This window comes from Clytia hemisphaerica, unplaced genomic scaffold (assembly GCF_902728285.1).
Source record: "Clytia hemisphaerica strain Z4C2 unplaced genomic scaffold, Clytia hemisphaerica genome assembly, whole genome shotgun sequence".
NCBI lineage: Eukaryota > Metazoa > Cnidaria > Hydrozoa > Leptothecata > Clytiidae > Clytia > Clytia hemisphaerica.
Window position 1 is genome coordinate 83,947 of NW_027103855.1, and position 17,984 is coordinate 101,930.

Sequence of the window (17,984 nt, forward strand, 5' to 3'; positions counted from 1 at the left end):
AGACTTACATGAGTTGCTTCACCTCAGGGCTCTGGAAACTGTGTTAACAGCGGTTGAATTCTGTGAAAGAAATTTTTCAAAAAAATTTTTTTTTTTTTTACTTTTCTTGTCTACATAATTATAAATTGTGAAAAAAGGGGACAAGCGGTAGTTTTTACGAACTCTTATTTGATTTTGGTTGGTCGTTAAGAGTGTAATAAAAGAATCTTATTATATTTTCTAAAGAACGCGTCATCTCTATCACTTAAAAATGACCAATTAGTGCAGTATCTTGACAAACTCCAGCTCATCCCGAAAAAGGTAATCACGAGAACATAATTTCAAAAAAATCTTCCAATGGTGGAAAATTAAAAATTAACGATTTGCTTTTCTTTGGTAAGCCCTATTAACTCATTCCAGTAATAAGAGGTCATGAGCTGTTGGACATTGTATATCAGTAGAATTATCTTGTCACAGTAAAACAATTTCCTCCGTCTATGCGAGTGTATAGAATATTACGTAGTCAGAAATAGAAATAGCACATCATCTTTCTAATGATATTTCGGCCAACTGGCCTTTTTCACCAATAGAATTATCAGTACAATCAGTAGAATATTAACAGGTCATTACCTCTGGCAGTAACTTTGGCACCTTGGTTGACGTTTGTTTCGTTTGATCTTTTGCTGAAAAAATACAATCGTAATTTAGACTATTTATTTACCGCTAACAGATCGGACCCAAGCGTTATTCATTTTAAAAGAACTAGGGTTGCAGACAAATTGGCTTGTTTTTACACGAGAACCAGTAATTTTGGGTCAGGATCGACATTGCCGTGATTTTCAACAGGCTGATTCTTAGGTTTTTGCCATAATTAATTGCAAAAATTTATCCTCTTTTCTTATAAAGTTTCTTAATAAAAAGTGTTTCCAGTAGCTAAACGTTCAGTGGGTACCACTTAAGTATCAGTAAAAAATATATAACCTACTAATACAGGTAAACTGTCTACGGTTTTCTTCGCTGGACTAGGTAATTGTAAGCAGCCAATAATAATTCTGTTGCTTTGTGTAATCGAGTTCGTAAAAATTCGTAAAAAAAAAAAACTTAGAGGGTATCCACTGGTAATATGTGCTTTACGGAGGGGTCTCTAATTGTTAATTCGATTTTTGAAAATAATTTTAAATAATTTTAGACTTTTTTAATTCGTCAGCTGTAGAAATAATAAATACCATTAAATTTCCTTTTCCTTGTTCTTCCTATGACCGTCAATGATGCCCCCTTTGGTCTTCCTTTTGGCCTTTTTCCAGAGGGCAATTTCAGGCCACTAACATCAAAAGGTGGAGTGATTCGTGTCGATTCATCAGGTCTGACGGTTGATTTTACTTCGTCCGGTTCCATAACTGTTTCGTTTGGTTCCATAACTGTTTCGTTCGGTTTGATAACTGCTTCGTTCGGTTCGATATGTGCTTTGTTTGGTTTGATAACTGTTTCGTTCGGTTTGATAACTGTTTCGTTCGGTTTGATAACTGCTTCGTTCGGTTCCATAACTGTTTCGTTCAGTTCGATATGTGCTTTGTTCGGTTCCATGACTGTTTCGTTCGGTTTGATAACTGCTTCGTTCGGTTCGATATGTGCTTCGTTTGGTTTGATAACTGTTTCGTTCGGTTTGATAACTGTTTCGTTCGGTTTGATAACTGTTTCGTTCGGTTCGATATGTGCTTCGTTCGGTTCGATAACTGCTTCGTTCGGTTTGATAACTGCTTCGTTCGGTTCGATAACTGTTTCGTTCGGTTTGATAACTGCTTCATTCGGTTCGATAACTGCTTCGTTCGGTTCGATAACTGTTTCGTTCGGTTCGATAACTGCTTCGTTCGGTTCGATTACGGCAGTTAATTGTCTGCTTGATCTCTTCAGGTATGCTCGGTTCTTTTGGACTCGATCGATCACTAGAGTAAAGGATACGGGCCTCTTGACCATTCCTCCATATGGTTTCGAGAGTCTTGAGGACTTGCATTCTTTCAACAAATGTGCTGCCACCAGCCTCTGAAGCCAACGAAGAAAGGTTTTTGCACAAGGCTGCTGCATCCCTATACCTTTCTACGTGGTTTAATGCTTTGGTGGGGCGACACGAAGATACAGTTTTAATTCCAACTGGTGGAATATAGGGTTGAGAAAATAATCGATGGCTGTCGTGAAAAAAAGACTTTGACCAACGATCGTCAGACAACAGTGGGTCATAGATCGAAAGCCCTGCTAACGATCGAGTCAGGAAAATGTGGACGACAAGGCAGGCGCATTGACTGATGAAAGCAACAATCACAGGATGTATTTGTACTGTTACGAAACACACAGTCTTCGACACAGCAGCGAGCTCTTGACACACAAAGTTCCAGCATACGAAGTCAGATGACTTCGGATAGCAGCGACGGTCGTGTTTTCTGGAACCAAAGTCTTTGACTTGAGGAATTCGTCAGCAGCGGCTTTGTCTCTTTCAGACCGTATTGCAGACAGCACGGTAAAAAGCCACGAACAAATTCATTCAGGCTGCTCCGATGGGCCTAGCAGTGATTTCAACTTGCTGTTAAAGCTTTCAAGCCGATTGTTGGTCGAATTCAAAAAGTCCCCTGATTTGGCTTTAAAGCATTTTACCATTCGTTCGATATAGGGCGCCAATTTTCTCATAGTACTCTGTAAGAGATGGACACCCTAAATCCAAAAATTTATTTTCCAAGTCGACAAAATCCTTCTCGTTCTGGGCATAACACATGCTCTCAAAAAGAGACTTTGCCTCTTCTTTGGTGGACGCTTGAAGTGAAAGTGTTGTCATCTCACGCTTAAACGCTTTAAGTGCGTGAAAGAGGCAGATTAGAATTGGTACACCAAGAATGTCACTATCCTGTTGCTCATTGATATTTTATCGCCCATGACGACCCGAAGCCGCCGTGTCATTCTCCCTAGCAAACGTTCAATTAGCCAAATTAGATTTTCTTTGGTTTCGTTGACCTTAAGGCAACAGCGACAACCTCGCTTTGGCCTAACGAATCCTCCACCAGGAAGATAACCGCTGGAATTCGTAGTTCGTTAACTTTGTACGTTGCGTCGAGAAAAAGAATCTCCGAATACGATTTGGAAACTCGTTTTCATAGCTGTATCTTGGAACATCATGCCTAAGAACGGTTTTTCCTTGTCTTGATGGACATAACGGAACAGCCTTGAAAATAAAGATACGATTTCTTCTTATTAAAATAACAACATCGCCAACCATTCCCATTCCCAAAAAGCACTACCCACAAAAACGATACTGACCTTTTTGTAAAAAAATGTAAAACTTGAATATTGAAATGAATTGAAAAAAATACCGGGTGACCCAGAAAAGAAAAGTATAAGGGTTTGATGGCTAGCTGTGTCCGGAATAATGTATACCTTTAATAAATCCTTTTGTCATTGTAAAGAGGAAAGGCAAACTTAACGCAATTCTATGCTGAAAGCCTCACATTTTCACCATTCACGACTCAATTAATGATCTCAGCTGATTTTTATCAATTATCCTAAAAAAAGTTATACCTTATCGGGGAAAACTTCGTCCGGGAAAATTCAGGGAAAATTTTCGTCGGGGAAAATATTCGTCACTTGTCCAAAATTTCGTCACTTTTCCCCGACGAAGTTTTCCCCGATAAGGTAGTGAAAAATAGAAAATCAATAATTTGAGGCATCTAAAAAAAATTAATGAACAGTTTAAAAAATGCTTCATTTTGATACCCTTTTGTGACGTGTTTTTGGACCTTTTCTAAAAAAATTTGACGTCAACAGCTATAACTTGAGAACTACTGTACAAATTTTAAAAAGCTAATGCGCCAAATTTTAAGTTTACCTTTCCTCTTGACAATTAAAAAAGAATATGGTAAAAACTCACATTATTTCGGACACAGTAACCATCAAACCTTTATACTTTTTTCTGGGTCACTCGGTATATAGCATTTAGTTTCAGGTCGTTGTTGTTATTTTTGGCACGCGCAGTTTGATTATCGGCCGACAGTGTCATTTGGGTGACTTTAAAGCGGAGTTAACGAAAGTTCACGAAAAAGTTAAAGTCAGCAAAATCTGATTTGAGTTCTCTTCAGGTAAAAAAACATCAAAAGTCTATTATTCTACCACTAGGTCACGAGAGTTCACAATAATAAGATTATAGGTAAGACGGTTGTGCTCCTGACAATGCAACAAAATGGTGAAAACTTCTGAAATCTGATGAAAAAAAAATCTTACACCGAAATTTCAACTGTCTTGCCGTGTAGGAAGTGTAGGAAGTGTTAAAGGTTTGTTTCATTATGTCTGTTCGGAGCTTCCAGCGTCCAAATACAGATTTGCCTTCAGTACAAAGCAAGGAGATTCGAATGTGCGAAATGCATCACTGTCACGCCAATACTGTTTGAAGGAAGATCAAACAAGTAAACAAGAATGACAAGCAAAAGGCAACACATACTGGGGTAAAGAGAAATATCAAAACGAGCAATGCGTTTTGGCTGTACTGGATAGTCTGGAGAAGAAATTGATAAACTTGTGAATAAAGACGACGTCGTTAGTAGATCAAAAGAACAACAGACATTCGCTAGCATCGCTAAAGATGAGCTCGACAAAAAAGACCATGATATAGACCCAAAAACAACACTAAGACATACGCTAGCGTTACTAAAGATGAGCTGAAGCAACAAGAGGTAACGATCAAGAACTTCATTAAGAGAAAGAAGAAGAACGATAGTTAAATTTAACAAAATGCAATATCATTGTTCACAACCTTGGTGAGAACAAACATGAAGACCTAGAAAAGCATTGCTGCAAACGGTTGGGTGATAAAGATTATGTGGAGAAGTTTTGTAAGAAACCAAATGGGATTTCCATTTCCGTTCCAGGGGTAAGGTTTGATATGTGGCGGTAATTTCATAGAGAGATATGAAAAAATATGTCAAAAATAGCTTTTTAAATCCTACTAAAATTCAGAATTCCAGAGCGGTTTAAACCTGAAATTGCCTGTAATTTCACGGGGTACAGTATTTCCAGCCACTGAGGAATGGACATCCTCAACAGGGGGTATACGGTTTTTTTCTGGAAAAGCCCAACTTCAAATTTTTTAAAGTTGCGTACATCCATGGGTCGCGACGCTCCGTTACGGAGTGATGGCATCTAATGGGTCAAAAAATCGAACTTGATAATGAAAGACGATATAATATAGTCTAAATTAGTCTTTCCTTTCTTCCCTTTCTCTTCTTAATGCAATAGTCTTTTCCTTGAAAAAAAAAAGTCTTCTGGTTTAAAAGTGTTCAAATCGAAATTTCTTTTACTTGACAAAACATGGGGACAGCTAAAAGAAACAAAAATGTGAAATTCCATTGACTTAGTGGATTTTTAGCCTGAGTTACAAGACTTTGCCTAGGCGCCCTTCAAAATCTGGAGGAGAAGGGGGCTAAAGTGTATCGACTGTTAGGAGTTTCTATAATAGCACCATACACAAAATCTAAAAAACTTCGAGTATGGTAAAAAATAGAATCTTTGCTTTGATAGTTTTAAACTTCTTGAAAAACTAATTGGAATATTGCGATTTGCACTATTGCACTACTTGATTAAATTACCTTTTGATCTAAACAATTGACTGACTTAAGATTTGAAAAATAAAGCAAAGGGATGGGTCGAAAGGGCTCATCTTCCACTAACCAAGGCTGGTGGTGTTCGGTGAGTCAAATTAAGCAGGAAAGGTTGACGCGTTAACACACAGTCTCGCCCCTCTACAAAATGCTGCGTGTGACGAGAGATCCTTCACGAAGTGCCGCCTATTTAAAATAGAGCAGAGCAAATCGAAAAGGAAAGCAGCCCCGCAGACATTCGTCTCAGGTTCGCCGTACTATGTTTCAGAAGCAAAGAAGACCTGTGTTATGTGTTCGTCATGTTAATAGCATAATGTTTGTAAGTTTATTTTTGTTTCGCAAAATTGTCCCCTGGCAGCCAAATCACAGTTTAAAAACAAGTGTTAGATCAGCAAAAATATATTCTAAACGATTTTTTGAAGACTTTGCTGCTTGGGACCAGTGGAAACATAAAGTCATCAGATGTATAATGATGATAAAACAAGGTAAGCAGAGCGATCAGCAGTAAAAAAGTAAAATCAAACGGTTCAAAAATTAAATTGTAAAATTTGGAATTTTTCATTCTGTTTCTTTGTGGATTCCACTTTGATGACTTTTAAGTGCCTTGACGTAAATTCGATTTATTTGTCTGCAACAGCTTCAAAAGCTTAAAGTGACGTCAAAAAAGCGTGAAAACCTGGGCTCAAAACATTCGAAAAATGTCGTAAAAGTCGAATAGACGTTACTGCGTAGAAGCTGTGATATCTGATATAGGCTACATTTTGGAGATACTGCGTAAAAAGGCTAACCTTTTGAGAACGTAAACACAACGTAAACGTAAACACTAACGAACAAACACTACAAACATGACTAACATAAATACAATCCCCACTAGAAACTAGTGTTATATCACCACCAGGGGCACTAGACTACGTAAAAAGAGGGTACCATCATAAAAAGAAATAGAGTTTGAGTTGATTGGAGATTAAAATAATGCACCACCGAACCTGCCAGATTCATGAATGAATTCGACCACAGAACTAAGAAGAGCTTGATTTAATACCTAAGTTAAGCTTCTACCCACCGTATTAGTAAAGCTAGCAAAGATGTTTATGGCTTTAGTGGATAAAGACTGGTCTTGCATGGGATTTATATAGAGGCAGTGCAAAAGGAAGTGCTGGGTGTAAATCAATGTTCATTGAGATGACTGTTCCTATCCAAAAACTATTAAAAAGACAACACCTTGATTGTCAGGAACATCAAAAACATGCAATTGTGTAGGTCTGAAATAATCAAAGGTCTGAAATAATCAAAAATTTATTTTTAAAGGTCGAAACAGCTTTTATGGTTGTCTAAGATATTCCACTGGGATATGCAAAAGGGGAAAAATGTGCTGCGAAAACGCTCAGCTCGAATATTGAGAGGATTGATTAGATTTCTCGTTCTTCCTTAGGTTAACTGGCGTTGTAACCCTTGCTGGCAGACAGCAAATCACTTTTCGAAAGAGATAACCTTACCAAATTCGTTCCTTAACAAGTCGACAACGTCTTGCAGGTTATTCCGCCCCTCGCTATCGGTTTTAGCCTTCTGTGCGAGGTTGTGCACGTCCCTCATGGTCACAACTTTACCGCTTTCAATTGCAATTTTCGACCTAACCATTTTTTTGTCTGCCTTTGCCTTCAACAGTTGTATGGCGTCAGCTTCTACGATAGTTTGCAGTTTTCTTTGTCGTGGATAGTGTCGGAATAAATTCTATAAAAACAAGAATAATTATGGTAAGGAAAGCCTTCCATTTAATATTTGAGAGATTACGAAAGGTATACCATAAGAAAAAACGTCCATGATTTATTGGATATTGGTACTATAAGATGCGTAGATGAAAATTCGAAGAGGTGCCAAATTTATCTCTAATTTGTGACATCAAAGCATTTTTCCTTTTAAAGTCTGAAGAAAGGTCCAGCTTCATAAGTATTTCTTTTTCTACAAACAACCTGTATTTTTTATACGACAATACATAACTAAATTATAGCGGAGTGTATTTCTTACTGCGTTTAGTTCGTGGTTATGTGAACGTGAATATCTTTTACTTCCAATGCTTGACGGTCTTTATCCAATCGGAACCTGATATAAAATGGACATCCTTTCTTCAAAGTCCTGTGAGAAAATAAAACAGAGGATAATTAAAATCTTTACTAATGGACTAAATTAACAATACAAGAGTATAATATTTGAAAATTGAAATAATTCAGAGACATTCCATTATTTAGGGCTTCCAGTTGGGGAGTTACATAAAATAGATTCTGGAAATACATATAATCGGGACTGAATATTTTGGTTTTCAGAGGTCAAAAAAGCTAGAGATAAAGTTTTTTTTTAATCTTAGGAAAACACCTCCTGCTTTGCAGGACCTATAGATCTACACTGACACAAAGATAACTGATTCTTCTGTTTCTTTACAGTCTGTATAATGATAAAAGGATAGATCAACTTTGCTTCAGTGATTTGAATCTAAGGAGTAAAAAATACTGAATAATCTGTTTACCTCGACTTTCTCAAACCACGCCCACGAGGTTTGCACGTGCCACTAGCCACACACACATACTTTAACTCTGAATATTTCAAAGCCTTTTCTCTTTCGTCCCCTTCAGCCAAACGCTGACCCTTGCATGCTGATTTAATAAGTCTGGAATCATCAATAGATAACTCTGTTGAGTTATCAACTTTGTATTGTTCCAACTTTTGGTAGAGTTCATCCAAGGAAGAAAACTTTTCACCGACATTGAAATCTGTTGGCATTTTTTCATTCTATTCTAAAAAAATGAAACAAATTCGCACTCCTTTTCTTGTTCTTCTGAAACACTACATGATGACAAATAATAGGGAGGGGACTTAGAAAAAAACAATTAGTGGCATATGTACAAAAGCTGCCAAATTATATAAAAAGAAGAAAAAAATCAAAAATTTTGACCGGGGACCCTTTTCAGGGTCCCCCCGGGCCCCATTTCTGCGGGGCACTCAGCGCGACCCCGGACCAAAAATAGCCTAACACCAACTTTCTTAAAACATAGTCATGTGGCATATCAAATTATCAGAAATTTTATGCTGATTCCAAAAACATTAGTAGTAGGGGTCAGAAATAAAGCTAAAAAAAGTTATAGTCATATATTGGACCAGATTTTGAGTAAATTGCATAATTCGCAAGAAGTTCGAATAGAATCTTGATGATGACTAATATTTCATGTAGTTAGTAGTTCAACTTTGGCATAATTCTGGTTAATTGAATGTAACTGTTTTCATGATATGAAGACATTTTCAGGTTTATTTAAGTTAGACAAGGATGGTGAAGCTGAGGTACTTCGAACAAGAGCAAAGATATTTTATCAAGCCAGAAATTGCAAAGTAAAAAATCAAAACAAACACAGAAATAAAAAGTTTTTCAATTGCAAAGAGCATTACCGACTGCCACATGAGTGGACAGATGAATGTAAAGATTGTAATACCTGTGTTAAGTTTGAGATGTTGGAAAAATAACCTTTGGATGTTCTACCAAATGCCAAGAAAGCGTTGGAATATCTATTCACCACTGAGATGGTCAATACAGGAAAGAATAAGAATTTTGAAAAACTGTTGCAGAGAGTTGTATTGCAATGGATTTTTTGCAATGTTTATCCAAAGAACTATTGAACAGTGGAGCACGATTTTAAAAGATTATTATTACAATTTTATAAATAATTAAAATTAATACATAAATAATTATGAATCATTAAAAAAAAGAAGCACTTCGAAGAAACCAGATGATTACTCTAGGGTACCTAATAGCTTGGGGCTTAAGGGGGGATGATACCTTCCAAAAAAGTGAAGAAGGGAGGATAAGAAATTTTCATTAAAGGGGGGATAGCAAGGAGGGGGGATCAGTTAAAAAGGGGGGCTTACGTATATTGTAGATATTCTTTCCAGCGTTGTTATGAATTTGGTCTGCATGAAAGGAAGTTTTTCTGTTTGAGTAGTCTGAGGGGATTATCGGATCACACTATACACTATATATTTTCGAAAATTTAGCCCAAAACCCTTGGGGGATAGATATTTTTAAAGGTTGGGGGGGGGTTGCCAAGAAGGGGATCAGACCCTTTCCGCACTATGCCCCCCTCTTATTCCAAACCCCCGGCTATTAGGTACCCGAGAGTACTGGCCTAAGTTTGAGAAATACAGATAGGTTAAATAATTGTTTAACATTGGTAAGATTTCTCTTTGATTATTGAATAGTCCATTGCTAGGGCAAATTCTCTCCTAGGACTGACAGTGATATCCAATTCAATTCTTTGCAATATTTGTTTAGGTATACAAGTTGAGTTTAATCCATAGACCATGATTATGGCACCTTTAAAGTTTACATTTGCAGGATGCAGAATGAGGAGGCAGAATGGCAAGAGGTTGAGTTCAAGGGGGGGTTATCAAAATGGGTTAAAAATATATTTGAAGGCGCCAGATCAGCTACCAGTATCTCAATGGCAGATCTTAAGAGCATCCTCGGTGAGTTGGAAAGTTTAAAAAAGAGTCTATCAGTGAAACTGGTACAAAACCCTTCTAGTGGGATTTGTTTTTGGTTATTGTAAAATGTCCAGTCATTTTGCCTTATTTTTACACCCAGGTTGTTTCTTGTAGCCTTACCCTTTCTTTTGAACTTTTAAATTAAATTTAGCACCAATCAATGACTGTACCCTACAATGCCTTTTCAAATGAAATGTTAACTTTAAAGGTGCCATCATGGTCTAAGGATTGAACTCAACTTGTATACCTAAACGAAAATTGCAAAGAATTGAATTGGATATCACTGTCAGTCCTAGGAGAGAATTTGCCCTAGCAATGGACTATTCAATAATCAAAGAGAAATCTTTCCAATAATGTCAAACAATTCTTTAACCTATTTGCTTAAAATCATCTGTTTTTTTTGAAGTGCTTCTTTTTTTCAATAATTCATAATTATTTAATAATGTTTTAATATCGTGCTCCGATGTTCGATAGTTCTTTGGATAAACATTGCAAAAAATCCATTGCAATACAACACCCTTTACAACAACACCCTTTTCAACAGCTTTTTCAAAATTCTCATTCTTTCCTGTATTGACCATCTTAGTGGTGAATAGATATTCCAACGCTTTCTTGGCATTTGGTAAAGAACATCCAAAGGTTATCTTTACATTCATTCTGCCCACTCATGTGGCAGTTCGTGATGCTCTTTACAATTGAAAAACTTTTTATTCCTTGATTTTTTATTTTGCAATTTCTGGCTTGATAAAATATATTTTGCTCTTGTTCAAGGTACCTCAGCTTCACACATCCATAATCCTTCTCTCTAAAGAAAACTTAAATAAACCTGAAAATGTCTTCATATCCAGTACTGTTCATATCATGAAAACAGTTACATCAATAAACCAGAATTTTGTCAAAGTTTAACTACTAACAACATAAAATGTTAGTCATAATCAAGATTCTATTCGAATTTCTTGCGAATTATGCAATTTACTCAAAATCTGGTCCAAGATATGGTCATAACTTTTTTTAGCTTTATTTCTGACCCCTACTACTAATGTTTTTTGGAATCAGCATAGAATTTCTGATAATTTGATATGCCACATGACTATGTTTTAAGAAAGTTGGTGTTAGGCTATTTTTGGTCCGGGGTCGCGCTGAGTACCCCGCAGAAATGGGGCTCGGGGGGACCCTGAAAAGGGTCCCCGGTCAAAATTTTTGATTTTTTCCTTCTTTTTATATAATTTGGCAGCTTTTGTACATATGCCACTAAATTCTTTCTAATTTTCTTTTTTTAAGTCCCCTCCCTACAAATAAAGGTTCTAAGAAAAGCAAAACAAATTAGTGCAAAACAGGGGAATTCCCATTTCAGTTTTTTGAAAAGGAAAGATTTGGTTACAACTTAGAGATTCCAAAACGATTTTTGGTAAATTAAACTTTTTTCTCTTTCAGACTTAAATGGACCATTTTTCTGTTGCCAACAAAGAACCTAATTTCTGAGATTCTGTCTAAATTTTCATCAAATTCCACCATTTTGTTAAAAAAAGTGTCAACAACGTTCATTCATCCTGATTCATCTACCCTTCCATGGGATCATGCCTATTCAATAAGCAGAAGCAAACTGTTTGGGATAATGAATGACAAAGGTCTTGGAATTTTCATCTGTATAGAGATATTCAAGCTAAAAACGCAATAGAAAAAATACATGAAAAACTTTACAAATTCACATACATAGGCCTATGTTAGTCGAGATAGTCGAAGTGTAAAAATGTACAAGAAAGTCTTCACTAGACAAGTCCACAAAATATGTACAACCTTGGATAAATGTCCTTAGAGATATATCAAAAATACCTTAGAAGAGAAAATATATACAAGAATTTCTTACAAAACATTGTCCATAGACTTATCCACAAACAATCTTGAGACCAATCTTTAAGTCAGAAGGTTGTCACCAAGAAGAAAATAAACTTGACATGAGATGATTCCAAGACATAAAAAATCACTCCTTCTCTCTCATAGACATGACTTCATGAGAATACTTTCAAATGTAAAATGAGAAAAAACCTCTCAAAAAACGTGGCGATTTGGTTTGTAAATTATCATTAAAAATCAATTATCTCCCGAGGGAGCACCAACACCAATCAAACAATTGTCACAAAGAGACCATTTGATTTTTAGTCTATAATTCTTGATACTATCATCAAAGATTCGCAAGTAGTTTTTTTTATTTTCCTTGTAAAATAATATATAAAATACATGAATAAAGTTTTCTTTTGAAAATATAATGTTTTTCTTGGAAAGGACAATTATTTCCCTTGAACAATAAAAGAATGATATTCCTTAAAAATACGAATGATTTTTCTTGATAAATACAAGTTATAAATACAAGTTAAATACAAGGAGTTATTTTCCTCCAAAAATACATACACATTTAAATAATCTTCCTTGGAAATTACATAAATAACTATCTTTGGGAAATATTTCCTTTGAACTAATGATAAATTTCCTTAAAAAAAACAAGAATGATTTTTCCTTGATACAAGAATCGTTAGATTCTCTTGATTCTCTTATTAGGAAAAATAGATACATAATCATTATAAAATTCAGAAAAATAAATAATTTACACTTTGAAGAACGTAATCTCAAACAAAAGATTTTTTAATTTGTTGTTCTACGGGCCCGACTGACCCTATTTTTACTAAAATCAAAAAAATAATAATATCGAATTTCCACTACAATATATTTTACACACTAGTTATTTGTAAGAATTAAACTTGAATAAAGCTGAAAATTAATTCAAGAAATTGAAAAATCATAAAAAGCATTCCATACACTAAAATTTTATTATGATCTTCATCGAAGATAAAAAACAAAGTGAATTTTTGATCCAGATACTTTTTGGAAAATTTTCTTGGTACCCTGATAAATGAAAAATTTATTCTTATTTTGTCGACCGACCGACCCATATTCTTCTAACAATCTGTCCATAGAACAACAAATTAAATTGGTCTTGCCTTACCTTACAAACATATTGGATTGGGGACTCAAGTAAAAGTATATATAATACATATTTACTATCTGAGTCACTGAAAAGATGGATACGGCAGCTTGAATTTGAAAATCAGGGAAGTGTGGGGTAGATCTTTATTTATACAGGCTAATTATAACACTTTTTAAATTAAACTTTTCGGGACTGTCCCGAATCGGCCTGCAAAAATGTTGCATTTGGGACAGTCCCGAATTGGCCTATAAAAAGATTGGATTCGGGACTCAAGTAAAAGTATAAATACTCTCGGGTACCTAATAGCCGTCCCCCTCGCTAATTAATTTTTCGGAGAATATTTTTGAAAGTTCCCTCTTTTGTCCTAATTCAGCTGTATTAGCCTCCTTTTCAAACATTTTTCACCCAAGACATTTTTATTCCAACCCCCCAGCTTATTAAGTTTTGAGATTATTTCCAATCCAAGTATATATAGCAACGAGAAACTTTTAGTCCCGATTTACCTTACGTTTACGAACATATTGGATTCGGGACTCAATTAAAACTAAATATAGCAACGAGACATTCTTAGTCCCGATTTTCCTTATTTCAAAATTTCTAAAGAAGGCGAAATACTATATTGGAACAAAAAATACATTTTTGAATGTTTCTTTAAAGAAGACGGAATACACTACTATGGACTTACTGCCCTAACATAGTATTCCACCTTCTTTAAAAAATACCCTTTCAAATGTTTCTAAAGAAGGCGGAATACACTTCTTTGGACTTACTGCCTTAATATAGTATCCCGCCTTCTTTAAAAAAATACCCTTTCAAATGTTTGTAAAGAAGGCGGAATACACTTCTTTGGACTTACTGCACTGCCCTAAGATAGTATTCCGCCTTCTTTAAAAAGAATAGGCTATCAAATGTTTCTAAAGAAAGCAGAATACACTACCTGGCCATATTTTAGAAAAATTTAGAGATTTCAGGAGGGGCAGCGTCCGATGACCGGACGCTAAAAGGACATGAAAAATGGCCTGACTACTATGGAAAAATATGTTTTCGAGTGTTTCTAAAGAAGGCGGAATACACTATAGTAATTTTCCGGGCGTGTTACAATGGCGATGAAATCGGTTTCCAGCAAATTAGAATGGACTTATTTTAAAGGGACATAACAATACTTGCGAAATTTGTAAACAAACTGTATGCAGCGGATACAAAATCAAAACAAATGTCACATGTCAAAATAAAAAATCAAACCAAGTGTGGCTAATTTTGATTGTTCAATTGTTTTACAAGTTTGTTTCGGACACGTGATTTTAATTGTTCTCTTTAAAAATGACACGTGGTTTGCGCAATGTTTACATTTTACTACATTTTTATGTCCCTTTAAACGCATAGTGACGGAGAGAAGAGGAAGAGAATCGATTCCAAAGAAAACCCAAAAAGGTATAGACATGAATGATTTATGGTTAAGTATAAAATTGACGAAAATCCTTTGTCTGAAAAGTCGAATCCCACTCGGGACTCGAGTCCAATTAGGCCGCTTGTTTGAGTTTTTTCTTGGTGCTTTCTATAGCGCAATTAATTTCAAATTTTACATCATTTATAGCTTCATATTATTGTCATCTGTCCATTTGTATATTCTTTCAAGACTTTTGACTTCTTTTGTAATTGTAGCACGAATGTCATCAGCGAAAAACTTAACAAAGCTGTGCACCACTTCCTTGTCAATATCCCCAATTAGCACGAGGAAAATCAGAGGCCCCAACACACACTACCTTGAGGGACTCATGAAACAACATGCTGTAATTCAGAAGTCAGAATCAATATTATCGACCGTATATATACTGTACAGAGGTTTTTCCAAGCACTGAGCAATGCCCCCGTTTGGAGTGCCAAATTGAGTTTCCAAAAAGGCGTAAGCGGAAATATCTAGCCAAAGGCTGGAAATTTGAGGCTCAAAGTCATCAAGGGGGCGCCTTAAATCTCCCCCCAGTATTTCAAACAGCTTTCTTAGAAGTTTATCTATTTTACAGTAAAAACAAATTTAAAACAAGACCAGATATGCATAGTGTCCTCCCCCCCCTTTATAAAGGGGGGGGATTCTGATTTTGGCCCTTTTTTCAAAGTATGGGGGAAAATGAAAAATTTGAAATTTGCTGGGGGAAAATAAAGAGGGGGGAAAACCATAGATTTAGGAGATTTTGACTTGGGGAACTTCACTGATCTCAAGGTGATCTTGTTGCAAAACCTGTTTAAGCAATAAAATCAGCAAATCTTTTGGGATAAACCAACTTTTCAATACAATTTCATTTTTCCAGCACTTTCAAGGCTATTTTTTCAAGCTTTCCAAAATTTCAAACTTGATTTAAGGCATTTTTATGTTAACCATATGGGGGAACCGCAAAATCTTCAAATAGCTGGGGGAATTCAAAAAAGAGGGGGGAACCGAAAAATTTTGAAATATGGTGGGGGAAATAAAAGAGGGGGGAATGGAGAAAAATTTTGATTTTTAGCGGGGGGAACCAACCCAGGAGGACACTATGATATGTTGAGAATTAGACATGGTATGACAGCATCACACAAAGTTTTCTTATCGATAAAAATTGATTATCAATGAGTAATCCATAATAACGGATACACCGCAAAGTTGATGTCAATCGAACTGTTTGATTATCGAACTAATCAAACCTAATTGGACAGTAATCGAACGATGGGTGTTTGATTACAGAACCAAATCAATCAAGAACAACAATCTAACCAAGAAATTTCAGTTAAAGTTTGATGACTGTTGATCTGTTACCTTTGATTGCGATATGATTATAGTTCGATAGGTTCACTTGTAGTTTGATAGGTTTGATCTTACTGTAGTTAGACATTCATTCAATAAGTGTCTGGTTTTTTTCTGGGCCATTTTCGCAACAGTATACCCAAGAAAAATAGAGGAATGATTCTGGAAAAGTACCAAGATACTACTCAAACACTCGTTGAACAGCAACTCAAACATACTGTTAGTTGGTCTTATGTCGACATCCCTCTTCTGATTTTGACATCCTTCTTTAGAGACAATAGGAAAGTCAATATCACTGATGGACTCCTCAACTTATAATTGCAAAGCAAAGAAAATAAGTTCCAATCACAGCTATTTTAAATCAGCTATTAGTGTAAATTGAACAACACCAAACTGAGTTTTAATTAAACTAATCAAGATACCGTGTAATTTTTTAACGATGCATAGTTTTGTTCTTGGGCTTCCTCTTACGCACCAGTTGAATCCTTTATTGTTATTGTTTTTATTTGAGTTTCTTCGCTTGTTTGTGCATCTCCTTGATCTTTTTCCGTTCGTTGATTGTGAAATCTTCCGTTATACTTACCTGAAAGAAACAAGTTTCTTTTAGCATATGTAAATTCTTCATGACATGATAAGATCTTTATCATGTTGACTTTGCAGGGTGACTTTCAGAGGACGGCCATTCCTTGTTTTTCTGTCTCCTAATCTGTGGTGTGTAACATTTATTTCTGGAACATTGATGTCATCTAGGAGTTCTCGGAACCGAAATATGTCTATGTTTTCCCATTTTCTTCTTCTTCCTTTTCTGGGCCTGAATATTCGAGAAACCCGTGAACGATCATATTCAGTAGGTATCCTTTCCATTATATAAGTTCGATTGAGTTGGAGCGATGGTTCGATTAAGAAAATTGGTTTGATTTCGATAGGATTTGGTTGACATCATCCCCTGGACCTTAGCTACCTTAATTCCAAGTTGAATTGAAATTACATCATCCGGGGTTCCAATTTATACCGTTAAGACAAGTTGCATCAGTGGAGGGAAACTTGCATAGCCGTCAAATGACTGAACTATCCTCTGTTCGACCGCATTCAAAAAACCTCTCATACCTTTCCCTTTCCCCATCCCCCCTATGATTTGTAGCTAATATAGCATCCATTGGCATTGAAACATTTTGTAAATAAAATTATCACAAATTGAGATGCTTCTTTTAACTAATTTTGCTGTAAAGTTACTTGTCCATTTCATTTGAAAGTTTTTCTACATTATACATTCTTTTTCTACTTTAGAATGTAAAGATCTGTCTTCATCTTTTTTTTCCATCTCATTAAAAAGCATTAGATATTAGCTATTCAGAAGTTTATAAATCCATTTGGCTGACTGTACTGTGTCAATCAGAGGTTCTTGTATCTTACCTGCATCTTTTGATTTGTTTTTTGATCCATTTCTAAGACTAATTTCCTGTTGTGTTGATCCATTTCTAAGACTAATTTCCTGTTTATTTATTGTCATGTTTGTGTCTCTGTAGCACTGAAAATGCGAAAATGGAAGCATTGTGCTATAAGATCTCTCTCCAGCTTTTTGAAAACTTGTGACTTTCCTGGGGTTCGAACTCACACTTGTAAAAACAGTAACAAGCTTGTGCTAGCTCTATATCCCCTGTGCCACCGACGCTGCAAACAATTCGTAATTTGATAAGATTTATAATTCAATCTGCCGTGGACCTAACCTCGTCTATATAGATGTGGTTACGTCCACGGCAGTCTAAAAATAATCTGCCGTGGTAGTAGTCACTTCGATTTTATTATTGCCGATTTTTTGCGAGCGATTTCTAGCGCATTCGCGGCATTTTGACTTTGTTTATCATTACAGTGTTCAAAGGTCATAATTTGAAACCACCCGTAACACGCGGTCGTTTTGGCTGCTGGCTGGCAGTTTCCTTCAAGAATACACTCCAAACAAATGGATGATTAAGGTCGGACAAGAAGAAGAAATTCACTGGGTCCAATTTTAAGAAAACCCGAACATTTTTACGACCGACCGACCGACCGACTCACTTTTTCGACTCAACGAGGACGCGAAATGAAG

General features: G+C 35.9%; 1 protein-coding gene and 1 long non-coding RNA gene across 2 annotated transcripts; both read right to left on the reverse strand.

Annotated features, from left to right (window-relative positions):
* Positions 1 to 594: 594 nt before the first annotated feature.
* Positions 595 to 2,061, reverse strand: LOC136808267 (golgin subfamily A member 6-like protein 25). The gene is made up of 2 exons (XM_067064811.1): positions 1,206 to 2,061; positions 595 to 662 (listed from the first exon to the last, which is right to left on the reverse strand). Exons 1-2 carry the CDS (start codon positions 2,059 to 2,061, stop codon positions 595 to 597), a joined length of 924 nt encoding a protein of 307 aa, XP_066920912.1.
* Positions 2,062 to 16,015: 13,954 nt separating this feature from the next.
* Positions 16,016 to 17,545, reverse strand: LOC136808165 (uncharacterized). Its single transcript, XR_010846828.1, has 2 exons — positions 17,312 to 17,545; positions 16,016 to 16,481 (listed from the first exon to the last, which is right to left on the reverse strand). It is a non-coding gene; the product is annotated as an uncharacterized lncRNA (long non-coding RNA).
* Positions 17,546 to 17,984: the final 439 nt, after the last annotated feature.